We start from the raw sequence: 17,923 nt of genomic DNA on the forward strand, positions 1-17,923 counted from the left end.
AAAACCATTTTCCTCAGGAAATTCAGTCTGCTTCATGTTTTCTTTCCTTACTTACTCAAAAGTACTGTGATACTGAAAATCGTGACAATGCGAAAGGGAGTGTGTTACACTACCTGTTCCAGCAGGTCCTCCACTTTCCTCTGCCAGCCCTCCCTGGCCGCCATCAACTCCAGCTCCTTCTGCTGAGACAGCTGGGACAAGGAGGCTTGTCTGTCGGCCTCATATTCCTCCGTCAATTCCTCCTTCAGCGACCTCAACTCCTCCCTATAGAGTGGGTAAGGGGAAGGAAGGGGTAGAGAGAGAGAAAGAGAGACGTTGATGATCCTGAAGCCTGAAACACTACATCTCAGATTCTGGGTTGCACAGCCGTACTGGGTAAACTCATTCACCAGACACTTCAGCCCAATGCTTGAAAAGTCTACTGGATCAACAAGTCAAACATAGCCTTTGTAAACCCAATAGAAAGAGTGGGTAAAAGTCCTGATCCAGTAGAAAAAGAACAATCTAGAAATGTATTCAACCGAAATGTGTCTTGCACATTTAACCCAACCCCTCTGATAAAAGAGGTGCAGGGGGGGCTGCCTTAATCGATGTCATCATGCCCAGGGAGCAGGTGTTGTTGTGGGTTAACTGCATTGCAGGCTCGGGGATTCGAACCAGCAACCTTTCGAACCAGCGGCTTCATCAATACATTTGATTGATTTGATTGAACCGCTAGGCTACCTGCTGTAGCCATTGCCATTATCTCTAATCAATCATCTCCCTCCAAACCCCTCCCCATTGGCTTTATCTCTAATAAATAATCTCCCTCCGAACCTCATAACCCATTCCCCTATCTTGTGTACCTCTGATTCGGAGCCACGCCTTGCAGTCATGTGATTCGCTAAAATCTAATTCTGCCAAACAATTTTTCTTTATTTAGTCACTACCACATAGGCCATATTTGAGTTGTTATTCCAGGCTTATCTGCACTATGCACAATAGCTTAGCGACGATGTTACCTACTGGCTGACATAAAGTCCTACCTCAGAGCATAAGTCCATTTTTGGTCCAGGTCTTCAGCCATTTTGTCAATTTTCTGCTTCTCCTCTGTCCTTATTGACATTACCCTGGCTTCATGCTGCTGTTTCTGGGTCTCAATCTCCTCCTGGACACGTGGACAAACCAGAGACAAGTTCAGGGAAGTTGAGGCACGATACAATATTAGTTATGAGTACAGAAAAGGGCAATGGAGTTAAACATTTGGTTAAAAAAATATATATATACTATTTCCTTCTCAATGAGGAGAATTTGCAGTTTAGACTGACACCAAAAGCAAGATTATAATGATAAATGTTCCACTTTGTTTCTCTTTGGATATACTCTGTAATTACACATCAACCCAAGCTATTAACCAGGGACAGGTTTGCCAAAAGCATCTTAAGGCTAAGTTCATCGTTAGAATCTCCGTAGAAGCATTGCAAAGTTTCAGAGCCGTTTCCCAAAACTATTGTAACTAATGTTGCACTTGAAAATGCTTGTAAGCTAACGACTGCCTCAGACCACTCATAGAACAACTAAGTGTGTCATTACTTTACACATAGAAGATCTCCACTAAAAACAGAATCAAAATGTTTGTCTCTCTGTGTCCACCAATGACTTTGTTGCTCCGCCATATCCTGTTTACGCAAATTTGAATAGTTCGCTGAACTCCAGTTTATGCACCATTTAAACCGTTGTAAAATATATTTTTAATAACCCCCAAAATTGTGTTTTTAGCTGTTTGAAACTGGTGTACAAAACCAAAAGTAAAAGACGCAAAAACAAAACTTATGAACGGGAAGCATAGAACAGATCTACCGCTTCTTAGAATTGCTTTCAATGGGAATGACAGGTCTATAACTCACATTTCTACATGAAAAAATGACATATTGCAGCGTTAATCAATTTAGTTATTTTGCCAACTGTAGGCTACCGTGATGTGTACAACATGTGCACAATGATGTACCAACTGTGATTCTTGTCAATTATTATAAGCCAAACTGCCTAAATAATTGTAGCCATACACTCTTAGGAAAGTTGATTCTTAAAGGGTTATTTGCAGAGGGATAGGGTTTTACCATGAACCGTTTCCCTTTTAAGATAGTGGCCAAACCTCAAAAAGGTCTTCAGTTTTGGAGACAACCATGTCTCTTATGTATCCCATATTTTAAAAGTATGGTTGTGTAAAATATTTTATGGCAAATTTAAATGTATAGATATTGTGACACGCCCCCTAAACTCAAAAAGTACAGAATATGCCTGGCTGGAGGGTGAATCGGCCACATAAGCTCATGGAACCCAATATTGCAAGCTTTGATATTTTTTACATTTGAAATACAAGTAGTCAGTTGTCTGCACTACATACACAAAGAAACAGCATTAGCGTATTTTAATGCATCTTAGAAATATAGACCTGTAAACAACAGAGATACAATAGGTGGAAATACCAACAATTAATATTTATGATGAATGTAAGTTTTACTTTTTGGTAGCTTATTAGTCAACTTTCCAAGTCAAATTTGCTCTCATTCAATGCTGTATGGTCCTGCCTGATATAAATACATAGTTACATTTTTTGAAATGTTGTGGCTATTTTAATTTAAATCGGCTCTAAGGAAAGCAAATGGGCTCAGACACTGAAAACGGACATTTTTTACAGTCAAAGGTTCCTCTGTGGATTTATTTGTTTAGCCCCTACACTTGCAATAACATTAGGGCCCCCCTTAACTATAGGCTAACTTTTATGTGTGAAATCAGTTTCGGTATAGTATAGATTCGATGGGCCGGATGTGTAGACTGACTGGCATGGTTTGTTTCCCGCTAATCAAGTTGGATATAGTCAATTATATGTTTTGCATTATTCTAAAGGCCTATTGCAACATGTAGCATGCTCCAACGAAAGGAAAGAGAATCGAACGCTGGACTCAGGCACCCTCTCCCTAGCTCTAACATTTTCCCCCACTCCAGGATTGGGCTTTTAAGTCACTTTAAGTCACCTTATCATTTACTGTAGAAGTAGGCTTTAATTCATGGATAGTCCAATATGGCTGCCTGAATCCAACATGACCTTACGCTGGCTCACTGCATTCGTGATGCACATTGGGACGTTCCAATGCCTTCTTATGCCGTTCAGGTTGAGCTGGCACATTTTATTTTTCCAGAAAATCTTGTCTACCATCCTGGTTTTCTGCCTTGGAGTTGCTGTACATGTTGACTTTGTTGTATAGGGAGAATGCAACCACACAATATGTGACCAACTGCCTTGATTCAGTCTTAAGTACAACAATTTGAAATTGTTTTTTATTTTTTACATTGGATAAAAGCAGACACAAAGCTACAAAATGGTATATCATACACTGCATTTGAGGAACAATGAGAAAGTAATTCGGCTTTGAAAGTTGATAAACTTGTAAACTCACTTTTGAGAAAATTTCCTCTGAATGTTTTGGTACCTACTGGAGAGCTCTTCTTTGTCTACACCCATTCCGCATCATTCACGCCATCTTAAGCTTTAGCCCCACCCATCTCTTTAAGGGTCAATCCGAGTGTTCTGTCCTAACAACCGCAGTCAAGCACCCAAGCTAACTGGCTAACATTGGCTAGCTTGCTAGCTACTCCCAGACACAAATGAGACAACAGCTCACTGACCCTTTTACTCACACTAACAGAGATGGTTAGGCTGTTTTTATGTTATCCAGAGCATTGGTGACTGCAAATGTGCTGCTATCAACAATTGACGCTTTTTTGTCAACGTTTACTGACACCGGCCATATTCAACAGGTGTTGAGCGTTCGCAAATTCGTCAGTTATTCAGCACTATGGCACACTCAGACGAGAGTGCTCTGAAATCGGAGTAGATAGCCAGAGCGAATTTACTGTCTATCGACAGTTGTCGCAGGGACATTCTATTGAAATGGTTACTTGCATAGTAGAGTATTTTGTTAAGACATGTAGCTAGCTAGGGAAACAATTGAACCAAAATCCCAACTCATGACGTTACTACCCTGCATAAATCTGCAGGTAGCTAACCAACCAGGTTCAATAAATAGCAAAGCAAATGGCTCTGAGATACGAATAATAAGATCATACACGTAACGTTAGCTAGCGAGCCAGCCAGCTAACGTTAGCTAGCTAGCTTACAGTACACGTTAACTTGAAATGAAAATGACTGTCAAAATTAGAAATGTGTAATATCTGAAAATATAGCTAGCTAGACTCTCTTACCCGTATACATCATGGGTGGACGCTTCTCCCTGTCACGGATGCCATGGTTACCCTTAGATTGAAGATGTAATCTGGAAACAGGTGTTTTTTCCCCATCTCCTTAGCTATCATACTCAAATTCAACTGATTCAAAACACTTATGCACTTCTACTATGTGATATATATATACAGTGGGGAGAACAAGTATTTGATACACTGCCGATTTTGCAGGTTTTCCTACTTACAAAGCATGTAGAGGTCTGTCATTTTTATCATAGGTACACTTCAACTGTGAGAGACGGAATCTAAAACAAAAATCCAGAAAATCACATTGTATGATTTTTAAGTAATTAATTTGCATTTTATTGCATGACATAAGTATTTGATCACCTACCAACCAGTAAGAATTCCGGCTCTCACAGACCTGTTAGTTTTTCTTTAAGAAGCCCTCCTGTTCTCCACTCATTACCTGTATTAACTGCACCTGTTTGAACTCGTTACCTGTATAAAAGACACCTGTCCACACACTCAATCAAACAGACTCCAACCTCTCCACAATGGCCAAGACCAGAGAGCTGTGTAAGGACATCAGGGATAAATTGTAGACCTGTACAAGGCTGGGATGGGCTACAGGACAATAGGCAAGCAGCTTGGTGAGAAGGCAACAACTGTTGGCACAATTATTAAAAAATGGAAGAAGTTCAAGATGACGGTCAATCACCCTCGGTCTGGGGCTCCATGCAAGATCTCACCTCGTGGGGCATCAATGATCATGAGGAATGTGAGGGATCAGCCCAGAACTACACGGCAGGACCTGGTCAATGACCTGAAGAGAGCTGGGACCACAGTCTCAAAGAAAACCATTAGTAACACACTACGCCGTCATGGATTAAAATCCTGCAGCGCACGCAAGGTCCCCCTGCTCAAGCCAGCGCATGTCCAGGCCCGTCTGAAGTTTGCCAATGACCATCTGGATGATCCAGAGGAGGAATGGGAGAAGGTCATGTGGTCTGATGAGACAAAAATAGAGCTTTTTGGTCTAAACTCCACTCGCCGTGTTTGGAGGAAGAAGAAGGATGAGTACAACCCCAAGAACACCATCCCAACCGTGAAGCATGGAGGTGGAAACATCATTCTTTGGGGATGCTTTTCTGCAAAGGGGACAGGACGACTGCACCGTATTGAGGGGAGGATGGATGGGGCCATGTATCGCGAGATCTTGACCAACAACCTCCTTCCCTCAGTAAGAGCATTGAAGATGGGTCGTGGCTGGGTCTTCCAGCATGACAACGACCCGAAACACACAGCCAGGGCAACTAAGGAGTGGCTCCGTAAGAAGCATCTCAAGGTCCTGGAGTGGCCTAGCCAGTCTCCAGACCTGAACCCAATAGAAAATCTTTGGAGGGAGCCGAAAGTCCGTATTGCCCAGCGACAGCCCCGAAACCTGAAGGATCTGGAGAAGGTCTGTATGGAGGAGTGGGCCAAAATCCCTGCTGCAGTGTGTGCAAACCTGGTCAAGAACTACAGGAAACGTATGATCTCTGTAATTGCAAACTAAGGTTTCTGTACCAAATATTAAGTTCTGCTTTTCTGATGTATCAAATACTTATGTCATGCAATAAAATGCAAATGAATTACTTAAAAATCATACAATGTGATTTTCTGGATTTTTGTTTTAGATTCCGTCTCTCACAGTTGAAGTGTACCTATGATAAAAATTACAGACCTCTACATGCTTTGTAAGTAGGAAAACCTGCAAAATCGTCAGTGTATCAAATACTTGTTCTCCCCACTGTATATATATACTGCTCAAAAAAATAAAGGGAACACTTAAACAACACAATGTAACTCCAAGTCAATCACACTTCTGTGAAATCAAACTGTCCACTTAGGAAGCAACACTGATTGACAATAAATTTCACATGCTGTTGTGCAAATGGAATAGACAACAGGTGAAAATTATAGGCAATTAGCAAGACCCCCAATAAAGGAGTGGTTCTGCAGGTGGTGACCACCGACCAATTCTCAGTTCCTATGCTTCCTGGCTGATGTTTTGGTCACTTTTGAATGCTGGCGGTGCTTTCACTCTAGTGGTAGCATGAGACGGAGTCTACAACCCACACAAGTGGCTCAGGTAGTGCAGCTCATCCAGGATGGCACATCAATGCGAGCTGTGGCAAGAAGGTTTGCTGTGTCTGTCAGCGTAGTGTCCAGAGCATGGAGGCGTTACCAGGAGACAGGCCAGTACATCGGGAGACGTGGAGGAGGCCGTAGGAGGGCAACAACCCAGCAGCAGGACCGCTACCTCCGCCTTTGTGCAAGGAGAAGCACTGCCAGAGCCCTGCAAAATGACCTCCAGCAGGCCACAAATGTGCATGTGTCTGCTCAAACGGTCAGAAACAGACTCCATGAGGGTGGTATGAGGGCCCGACGTCCACAGGTGGGGGTTGTGCTTACAGCCCAACACCGTGCAGGACGTTTGGCATTTGCCAGTGAACACCAAGATTGGCAAATTCGCCACTGGCGCCCTGTGCTCTTCACAGATGAAAACAGGTTCACACTGAGCACATGTGACAGACGTGACAGAGTCTGGAGATGCCGTGGAGAACGTTCTGCTGCCTGCAACATCCTCCAGCATGACCGGTTTGGCGGTGGGTCAGTCATGGTGTGGGGTGGCATTTCTTTGGGGGGCCGCACAGCCCTCCATGTGCTCGCCAGAGGTAGCCTGACTGCCATTAGGTACCGAGATGAGATCCTCAGACCCCTTGTGAGAGCATATGCTGGTGCGGTTGGCCCTGGGTTCCTCCTAATGCAAGACAATGCTAGACCTCATGTGGCTGGAGTGTGTCAGCAGTTCCTGCAAGAGGAAGGCATTGATGCTATGGACTGGCCCGCCCGTTCCCCAGACCTGAATCCAATTGAGCACATCTGGGACATCATGTCTCGCTCCATCCACCAACGCCACGTTGCACCACAGACTGTCCAGGAGTTGGCAGATGCTTTAGTCCAGGTCTGGGAGGAGATCCCTCAGGAGACCATCCGCCACCTCATCAGGAGCATGCCCAGGCGTTGTAGGGAGGTAATACAGGCACGTGGAGGCCACACACACTACTGAGCCTCATTTTGACTTGTTTTAAGGACATTACATCAAAGTTGGATCAGCCTGTAGTGTGGTTTTCCACTTTAATTTTGAGTGTGACTCCAAATCCAGACCTCCATGGGTTGATAAATTTGATTTCCATTGATCATTTTTGTGTGATTTTGTTGTCAGCACATTCAACTATGTAAAGAAAAAAGTATTTAATAAGAATATTTCATTCATTCAGATCTAGGATGTGTTATTTTAGTGTTCCCTTTATTTTTTTGAGCAGTGTATATAAAAAAGCTGCGTTAGACAGGATTACCTACACATACTGACCAGCTCAAATAGACAGAAGCATGCTACATGGCAGACCAATCCAAACTCATCTCCCGGCATGTCCAGCCTACTCATTATCTCGGCCAATCATGGCTAGCGGGAAAGTTGGTGTATTTTTCTGTGGCTAAACCAACTAGGCTCGTAATTTAACAACTGTATTCGTATTTACAGATGGCATACAAGTTTGTTCTTAAGGCACATGAAAGTTCACATGTTCCAAAAGGCATTTCTGCCAAAAAACACATTTTGATAAAACATTTAAAAAAGTTCACGTTCAAATGTGAAGTAGTGACCCGCAACATACGCCTAGTTTCCTGAAACGAGTCACAAGAACATAATCACTATAATGAACCAACACAACCTGACACTCATTGACAAGAAATTCCATCGACTTAGTGGGCCTTCACATGTCACAGGAATTGCAGCTCTCCAATGTCAATGCCATCCTGAATCTGTCTGAATTTATGATTTTTATTAGGATCCCCATTAGCTGACGCCAATGGCGACAACTAGTCTTCCTGGGGTCCCACACAGCCAAATTCTTTGCAGTATTACTTTAGTGCCTTGTTTGCAAACAGGATGCATGTCTTGGAATATATCTGTACAGGATTCCTTTTTTAACTCTGTCATTTAGGTTAGTATTGTGGAGTAACTACAATGTTGTTGATCCATCCTCCGATCACAGCCATTAAACTATGTAACTGTTTTAAAATCCCCATTGGCCTCAGCAGTTTATGTTCACTCCTACAACTGATTTAGGAAGGACGCCTGTATCTTTGTATTGACTGGGTGTATTGTAATTAATAACTTAAAGGCATATTCAATGTCTGCTTTTTTATTTTTACACATCTACCAAAAAGTACCCTTTGTGAAGCACTGGAAAACCTCACTGGTCTTTGTGACTTAATCTGTGAAAACACATTTATTTCCAAAAGTTTGCTCAGAGCTTGCATCAAGCTGATTGGTCAACTGTTAGAATCAGTAAAGGGCGCTTTGCCATTCTTGGGTAGCGGAATGATTTAAGCTTACCTCCAGGTCTGAGGACAAACACTTTTCTCCAGGCAATATAGTCCGCTACCATCCTCAGTAGCTTTCCATCTAAATTGTCAATGCCAGGTGGTTTCTCATTAAGTGATAATGCCAGAGAAGCCGGTGTTTGGAGGATATATCAGCACAGGTTTTGTTAGGCCAGAGAAGAACAGTTCCAATATATCCTCCAAACACCGGCTTTGAGGGCATTATCACTTTTATACAACGGGTAACCAACATACAGTATTCAAATAATGATTGACATATTTTCACTAAAAACATAATTTTGATGATATTATTCTTTCGTTGTTCATTCTAAATGTTCCATTGCAATACTGGCAAGCAACGTTTTTATCCCTTGCTTGCTAGCTAGCCAACTACGGCTAATTTACAGTCACGTCAAACAGTGCAGACAGAATAACAACAGTAGCTACAGTTGTTTAAGCTGTTGCTTTCTAGTGACATTTATTTGGATACATCCATAACAATGAGCTAATGAGGCCCGATTTTGCATGGCATAGAAAATGTGCTCTCTCGTTAGGACACTGTTGTTCAGAGGAACTAGCCAAAAACACAGCTAACACGATATCTTCAAACTGAAGCTGGAAAGACCGCAAACTAGCTGCACTTCAATTCGTTTGACCTTTTTTCAAATTGACATTTCTTGTATATATCCATAAAAATGATGTCAGCTGATTCATGATTTTGACTGGCTGAGAAACACTGCCTGCCTCTCTCTCTCGTCATGACTCCCGACCACTACACGTTCATTACTATGGGACAGTTGGAGATCGAATTTGAATATTGAAACAATGTTGCAAAATGTCGGAGAGACAGACAGCAAGGTTAATACAAATCTCCGCTGTTGAAAACTAAATGTTAGTCTAAAAGTAATGTGAGATAATGTCTAGATGCTTTTTATAGTGGAGAGTCTGATGAGACAATGGATTGCGCAGTCAAATGGAACAGAGTAAATAGGCATTTTAACATCATAGATTTAGCCAGTGGTAACTTGTGGAATAGACACCGGCTGGAATGCAGTTTTAACCAAATCAGCATTCAGGATTAGACCCAGCCGTTGTATAAATATTGATGGACATCAATCATTTTCCCACCTCTCCCACACTAACTTTACAGAATTCAAAATTACAATCCTTTTCTTTCATTATTAGGTATTTCATGCATGAATATGATGGCTCACAGTTTGTTATTGGCATTTCATGTCTGAGTTTGCCCACTTTGCCAATTAAATAGTTGTAATTGGAAATATGAGCCTTCTGATTCAATGAAAGATGGAGTTGAATGAGTCTTTCTGCCTATAATTTCATTTAAAGTAAATCATATTTTATATTATTTATTTTATTTTCATAATACAGTTTCTTCTTTTTGTTCAGTTTAGTCAAATAATGTCTCAATTTACAGTAAATTCGCCAATCAGATGTGTAGCCAGAATTATTAGCCACTCCTTTTGATTCATCTCTCTCAACCATGCAGTTTTTCAATTCCTCATCAAGCCACTGAGCCTTAAAGAGAAACTCCACTACTTTTAAACCTCTTTTTCATAGTATCCAGCAAATAACCAGTGTCAACATACAGTGCCTTCAGAAAGCATTCACACACCTTGACTTTTTCCACATTGTGTTACAAGGAGGGATTCAAATTGATTTTAATTGTCATATTTTGTCAATGATATACAAAATACTCTAATGTCAAAGTGGAAGGAAAAAGTCTAACATTGTAAAACAAATATATACACACACAATACCGTTCAAAAGTTTGGGGTCACTTAGAATTTCCTTGTTTTTGAAAGAAAAGCAAATTTTTTGTCTATTAAAATAACATCAAATTGATCAGAAATACAGTGTAGAGATTGTTAATGTTGTAAATGACTATTGTAGCTGGAAACGGCAGATTTATTATGGAATATCTACATAGGCGTACAGAGGCCCATTATCAGCAACCATCACTCCTGTGTTCCAATGGCACGTTGTTTTATCAAATCCAAGTTTATCATTTTAAAAGGATAATTGATCATTAGAAAACCCTTTTGCAATTATGTTATCACAGCTGAAAACTGTTGTCCTGATTAAAGAAGCAATAAAACTGGGCTTCTTTAGACTAGTTTAGTATCCAAGATGGCGTAGCAGTGCAGATGTTGTTTGTTGTTCTCCCGTGTACATTTTGTATTTTTCGTCTTTTTTGTATACATTTCAATATATTTTCAATCTCTTTTTCCATTTCTAAATTAAATATACCTTCCGGCAACCCGCCTCACCCAATGTGATACGGATCTGCTATTTTTTAGACCTTATAGCCAGAACCTCCATCAGGAGATAGCCATCAGGAGCTAACCAGCTAATTAGCTACTAGCTATTTAGTCATGGTTAGCCACTGCTAGCGGCCTTTACCTTTTGCACAGACACCAGCAGCTTTTAGCCTGGATAATACTTGCCAGCATGCCAGTATCGGACCGTTTTTCTCCACTACAACACCGGATTCCTGCCGTAAGCCCTGGACCATTACTCCTGATAATCACAGCTAGCTAGCTAGCTGCCACTGAGTGTCCCAGCCCCGAAGCTAGCCTTGAGCCAGGCCCACATCCCGGCCTGCTCAGTGGACCCTATGATCACTCGGCTACACAGCTGATGCCTCCCGGACTCTTCACTAACATGACTAGAATCCACTACACCACCAGATTCTTGCCGTAAGCTCTGGACCTTTGCATCGGATCATCGCTGCTAGCTAGCTGCTACCGAGTGGCTAACGCCCTTGTCCCGAAGCTAACACCAGTTAGCCGCGAGCCAGGCGCATCTCCCGGCTAGCAAACAAAATTACTCCAGATACAATACCGCTTTTACCAACTGGCCTGGACCCTTTGTCGACACGGAGCCCCACCGTTCCATTACGACTGGTCTGCCGACGTAATTCCATCCGTTGTGCCCTCAACCGGCCTTTGCCGAACGTCGGAGCAAACGCTTCTACTAGCCCCGGCCTGCTATGTCTCCCGCTTGGCTACATAGCTGATGCCTGCTGGACTGTTCATTAAATCACGGAACTCCATTTTGTTTATGTCGGCACTAGCCTCGAACTCAGGCCCTGTCTGTAGTTAACTGACCCTCTCTGCCCATTCATCGTCATTTTACCTGATGTTGTCTTAGCTGATTAGCTGTTGTTGTTGTCTTAGCTAGCTCTCCCAATCAACACCTGTGATTGACATTAGAGAGAGACATAAAGCAATATGCCTTGTATACTGTTGTTTAGGATAGTTTTCATTGTTTTAGGTAACTGCGGAGCCCCTAGTCCCACTCAACATGCCTCAGATACCTCCTTTGTCCCACCTCCAACTAATGCGGTGACCTCCCAGCATAACTAGTGCATCCAGAGATGCAACCTCTCTTATCATCACTCAATGCCTAGGTTTATCTCCACTGTACCCGCACCCTACAATACCTCTGTCTGTATGCCCTGAATCTATCCTACAACACCCAGAAATCTTCTCCTTTTATTCTCTGTCCCCAACGCACTAGACGACCAGTCTTGATAGCCTTTAGCCGTACCCTCATCCTGCTCCTCCTCTGTTCCTCAGGTGATGTGGAGGTTAACCCAGGCCCTGCATGTCCCCAGGCGCTCTCATTTGTTGACTTCTGTAACCGTAAAAGCCTTGGTTTCATGCATGTTAACATCAGAAGCCTCCTCCCCAAGTTTGTTTTACCCACTGCTTTAGCACACTCCGCCAACCCTGATGTTCTTGCCGTGTCTGAATCGTGGCTTAGGAAGGCCACCAAAAATTCTGAGATTTCCATCCCTAACTATAACATCTTCCGACAAGATATAACTGCCAAAGGGGGAGAAGTTGCAATCTACTGCAAAGATAGCCTGCAAAGTTCTGTCATACATTCTAGATCTATGCCCAAACAGTTCGAGCTTCTAATTTTTTTAATTAATCTCTCCAGAAATAAATCTATCACTGTTTCCACCTGTTATAGACCCCCCTCAGCTTCCAGCTGTGCCCTGGACACCATATGTGAATTGATTGCCCTCATCTATCTTCAGAGTTCGTTCTGTTAGGTGACCAAAACTGGGATATGCGTAAACATAGATATTATCCTGCCCAACTTGCCCTACAAATACACCTCTGCTGTTTTCAATCAGGATCTCAGCGATCACTGCCTCATTGCCTGCATCCGCTATGGGTCCGCTGTCAAACGATCACCCCTAATCACTGTCAAACGCTCCCAAAAACACTTCTTTGAGCAGGTCTTTAATCGACCTGGCCTGTGTATCCTGGAAGGATATTGACCTCATCCCGCCAGTAAAGGATGCCTGGTCGTTCTTTAAAAGTAATTTCCTCATCTTAAATAAGCATGCCCCTTTCAAAAAATGTAGAACTAAGAAAAGATATACTCCAGACCTGACTGCCCTCGACCAGCACAAAAACATCCTGGCGCGTACTGCACTAGCATCGAATAATCCCCACGATATGCAACTTTTCAGGGAAGTCAGGAACCAAAACACGCAGTCAGTTAGGAAAGCTAAGGCAGCTTTTTTCAAACAGAAATGTGCATCCTGTAGCTCTAACTCCAAACATTTTTGGGACACTGTAAAGTCCAAGGAATATAAGAGCACCTCCTCCCAGCTGCCCACTGCACTGAGGCTAGGAAACACTGTCACCACCAATAAATCCACGATAATCGAGAATTTCAATAAGCATTCTCTACGGCTGGCCATGCTTTCCTCCTGGCTACCCCAACCCCGGCCAACAGCTCTGCACCCCCGCAGCTACTTGCCCAAGCCTCCCGAGCTTCTTCTTCACCCAAATCCAGATAGCAGATGGTCTGAAAGAGCTGCAAAACCTGGACTGGCTCCAGGTCATCTATAAGTCTTTGCTAGGTAAAGCTCCGTCTTATCTCAGCTCACTGGTCACGATAACAACACCCACCCATGGCACGCGCTCCAGCAGGTACAGTGGGGAGAACAAGCATTCGATACACTGCTGATTTTGCAGGTTTTCCTACTTACAAAGCATGTAGAGGTCTGTAATTTTTATCATAGGTACACTTCAACTGTGAGAGACAGAATCTAAAACAAAAATCCAGAAAATCACATTGTATGATTTTTAAATAATTAATTTGCATTTTATTGCATGACATAAGTATTTGATCACCTACCAACCAGTAAGAATTCCGGCTCTCACAGACCTGTTAGTTTTTCTTTAAGAAGCCCTCCTGTTCTCCACTCATTACCTGTATTAACTGCACCTGTTTGAACTCGTTACCTGTATAAAAGACACCTGTCCACACCCTCAATCAAACAGATTCCAACCTCTCCACAATGGCCAAGACCAGAGAGCTGTGTAAGGACATCAGGGATAAAATTGTAGACCTGCACAAGGCTGGGATGGGCTACAGGACAATAGGCAAGCAGCTTGGTGAGAAGGAAACAACTGTTGGCGCAATTATTAGAAAATGGAAGAAGTTCAAGATGACGGTCAATCACCCTCGGTCTGGGGCTCCATGCAAGATTTCACCTCGTGGGGCATCAATGATCATGAGGAAGGTGAGGGATCAGCCCAGAACTACACGGCAGGACCTGGTCAATGACCTGAAGAGAGCTGGGACCACAGTCTCAAAGAAAACCATTAGTAACACACTACGCCGTCATGGATTAAAATCCTGCAGCGCACGCAAGGTCCCCCTGCTTAAGCCAGTGCATGTCCAGGCCCGTCTGAAGTTTGCCAATGACCATCTGGATGATCCAGAGGAGGAATGGGAGAAGGTCATGTGGTCTGATGAGACAAAAATAGAGCTTTTTGGTCTAACTCCACTCGCCGTGTTTGGAGGAAGAAGAAGTATGAGTACAACCCCAAGAACACCATCCCAACCGTGAAGCATGGAGGTGGAAACATCATTCTTTGGGGATGCTTTTCTGCAAAGGGGACAGGACGACTGCACCGTATTGAGGGGAGGATGGATGGGGCCATGTATCGCGAGATCTTGGCCAACAACCTCCTTCCCTCAGTAAGAGCATTGAAGATGGGTCGTGGCTGGGTCTTCCAGCATGACAACGACACGAAGCACACAGCCATGGCAACTAAGGAGTGGCTCCGTAAGAAGCATCTCAAGGTCCTGGAGTGGCCTAGCCAGTCTCCAGACCTGAACCCAATAGAAAATCTTTGGAGGGAGCTGAAAGTCCGTATTGCCCAGCGACAGCCCCGAAACCTGAAGGATCTGGAGAAGATCTGTAGGGAGGAGTGGGCCAAAATCCCTGCTGCAGTGTGTGCAAACCTAGTCAAGAACTACAGGAAACGTATGATCTCTGTAATTGCAAACAAAGGTTTCTGTACCAAATATTAAGTTCTGCTTTTCTGATGTATCAAATACTTATGTCATGCAATAAAATGCAAATTAATTACTTAAAAATCATACAATGTGATTTTCTGGATTTTTGTTTTAGATTCCGTCTCTCATAGTTGAAGTGTACCTATGATAAAAATTACAGACCTCTACATGCTTTGTAAGTAGGAAAACCTGCAAAATCGGCAGTGTATCAAATACTTGTTCTCCCCACTGTATATCTCACTGGTCATCCCCAAAGCCAACACCTCTTTTGGCCGCCTTTCCTTCCAGGTCTCTGCTATTAATGACTGGAACGAATTGTCAAAATCGCTGAAGTTGTCTCCCTCACTAACTTTAAACATCAGCTATCTGAGCAGCTTACCGATCGCTGCAGCTGTAAATAGCCCATCCAATCTACTTACCTCATGCCCATATTGTTTTTATTTCGTTTTTTGCTCTTTTGCACACCAGTATTTCTACTTGCACATCATCTGCACATCTATCACTCCAATGTTATTTTGCTAAATTGTAATTACTTCGCTACTATGGCCTATTTATTGCCTTATCACCTCACGCCATTTGCACACACTGTATATAGACTTTTTTCTATTGTGTTATTGACTGTACGTTTGTTTATTCCATGTGTAACTCTGTGTTGTTGTTTGTGTCACACTGCTTTGCTTTATTTTTTGGCCAGGTAGCAGTTGTAAATGTTCTCAACTGGCCTACCTGGTTAAATAAAGGTGAAATAAAACAAATATAAAAAATCTGGAGCATCAGCCTTTGTGGGTTTGATTACAGGCTCAAAATGGCCAGCAACAAATAACTTTCTAATGAAACTCGTCCGTCTATTCTTGTTCTGAGAAATGAAGGCTATTCCATGCGAGAAATTGTCAATAAACTGAAGATCTCGTACAACGCTGTGTACTACTCCATTCACAGAACTGCGCAACCTGGCTCTAACCAGAATAGAAAGAGGAGTGGGAGGCCCTGGTGCACAACTGAGCAAGAGGACAAATACATGAGTGTCCAGTTTGATAAACAGACACCTCACAAGTCCTCAACTGGCAGCTTCATTAAATAGTATGCGCAAAACACCAGTCTCAACGTCAACAGTGAAGAGGTGACTCCGGGATGCTGGCCTTCTAGGCAGAGTTCCGCTGTCCAGTGTCTGTGTTCTTTTGCCCATCTTAATCTTTTATTTTTATTGGCCAGTCTGAGATATGGCTTTTTCTTTGAAACTCTGCCTAGAAGGCCAGCATCCCAGAGTTGCCTCTTCACTGTTCATCTGTGGAGATGGGAGAACCTTTCAGAAGGAAAACGATCTCTGCAGCACTCCACCAATCAGGCCTTTATGGTAGAGTGGCCAGACGGAACCCTCTCATCAGTAGAAGGCACATGACAGCCCGCTTGGAGTTTTCCTAAAAGGCACCTAAAGGACTCTCAGACATTGAGAAACAAGATTCTGTGGTCTGATGAAACCAAGATTGAACTCTTTGGCCTGAATGCCAAGCGTCACATCTGGAGGAAACCAGCCACAACTCATCACCTGGCTTCTAAACAGCTTCTACTCCTGAACATCTAATCAAATGGCTACCCAGACTATTTGCATTGCCCCCCCCCCCATCTTTTACACCGCTGCTACTCTCTGTTGTTATCATCTATGCATAGTCACTTTAATAACTCTACCTACATGTACATATTACCACAACTAACCAGTGCCCCCACACATTGACTCTGTACCAGTACCCCCTGTATATAGTCTCACTATTGTTATTTTCCTGCTGCTCTATAATTACTTGCTGCTTTTATTTCTTATTCTTATCTGTATTTTTTTTTAAACTGTATTGTTGGTCAGGGGCTCGTAAGTAAGCATTTCACTGTTGTATTCGGCGCATGTGACTAATACGATTTGGTTCGATTTTTGATACCATCCCTACAGTGAAGCATGGTGGTGGCAGCATCATGCTGTGGGGATGTTTTTCAGCGGCAGGGACTGGGAGACTAGTCAGGATCGAGGGAAAGATGACCGGAGCAAAGCACAGAGAGATCCTTGATGAAAACCTGCTCCAGAACATTCAAGACCTCAGACTGGGGCGAAAGTTTTCCTTCTAACAGGACAATAACCATAAGCACACAACCAAGACAACGCAGGAGTGGATTCGGGACAAGTCTCTGAATGTCCTTGAGTGGCCCAACCAGAGCCCGGACATCTCTGCAGAGTCCTGAAAATAGCTGTGCAGCAACGCTCCCCATACAACCTGAAAGAGCTTGAGAGGATCTGCAGAGCAGAATAGGACAAACTCTCCAAATACAGGTGTGCCAAGCTTGTAGCGTCATAACCAAGAAGACGCAAGGCTGTAATCGCTGCCATAGGTGCTTCAACAAGAACTTAGCAAACATTTCTAAAAACCTGTTTTTGCTTTGTCATTATTGGGGTTGTGTGTGTAGATTGAGGAAAAACGAAACAAAATTTTGAATAAATGAAGGGGTCTGAATATTTTCCAAATGGACTGTAAATATTAACAGACATTGAAAAGCTACTTGGCTTCACGTATTCAAAAACAGAGGCATGGCAGTGCCACTCGTAGTCCTAGATATACCAAGTGCCTTATGAAACCCTTTTAAAGACAGAATAACACATTCAATACAATATAAACAAGGGCAACTTATATGCAGGCAAAGGAGTTTGAGTGTAATCATGCTGGCCATTTTGGATTCAAAATAAAATGGATTTACAGCAAAATAGTCTTTATGGGCATGAGAGTTGTACACAATCCTGAAAAAAATGCCTCTTATATACAAAATACATAATTACACATGATTTAACCTCCATCAAATGGTATTATGGCGGCCATATGGGATTTTGGATACCATATTGAATTTGAGACAAAATCCACAATGGCCCCAAAGATCA

General features: G+C 42.8%; 1 protein-coding gene across 2 annotated transcripts in view; it reads right to left on the reverse strand.

Moving 5' to 3' along the window:
- The window catches only part of fam184aa (family with sequence similarity 184 member Aa), a 67,626-nt gene that overhangs the window by 32,627 nt on the left and 17,076 nt on the right, over positions 1–17,923 (reverse strand). For both annotated transcript variants that reach the window (XM_071381818.1, XM_071381817.1), the window contains exons 8-9: positions 1,026–1,147; positions 114–264 (exon numbers count right to left, since the gene is read on the reverse strand). In XM_071381818.1, the coding sequence (XP_071237919.1) occupies positions 114–264; positions 1,026–1,147 (273 nt within the window). The remainder of the gene's footprint in view (positions 1–113; positions 265–1,025; positions 1,148–17,923) is intronic.

This window comes from Salvelinus alpinus, chromosome 33 (genome assembly GCF_045679555.1).
Source record: "Salvelinus alpinus chromosome 33, SLU_Salpinus.1, whole genome shotgun sequence".
NCBI classification, from domain to species: domain Eukaryota; kingdom Metazoa; phylum Chordata; class Actinopteri; order Salmoniformes; family Salmonidae; genus Salvelinus; species Salvelinus alpinus.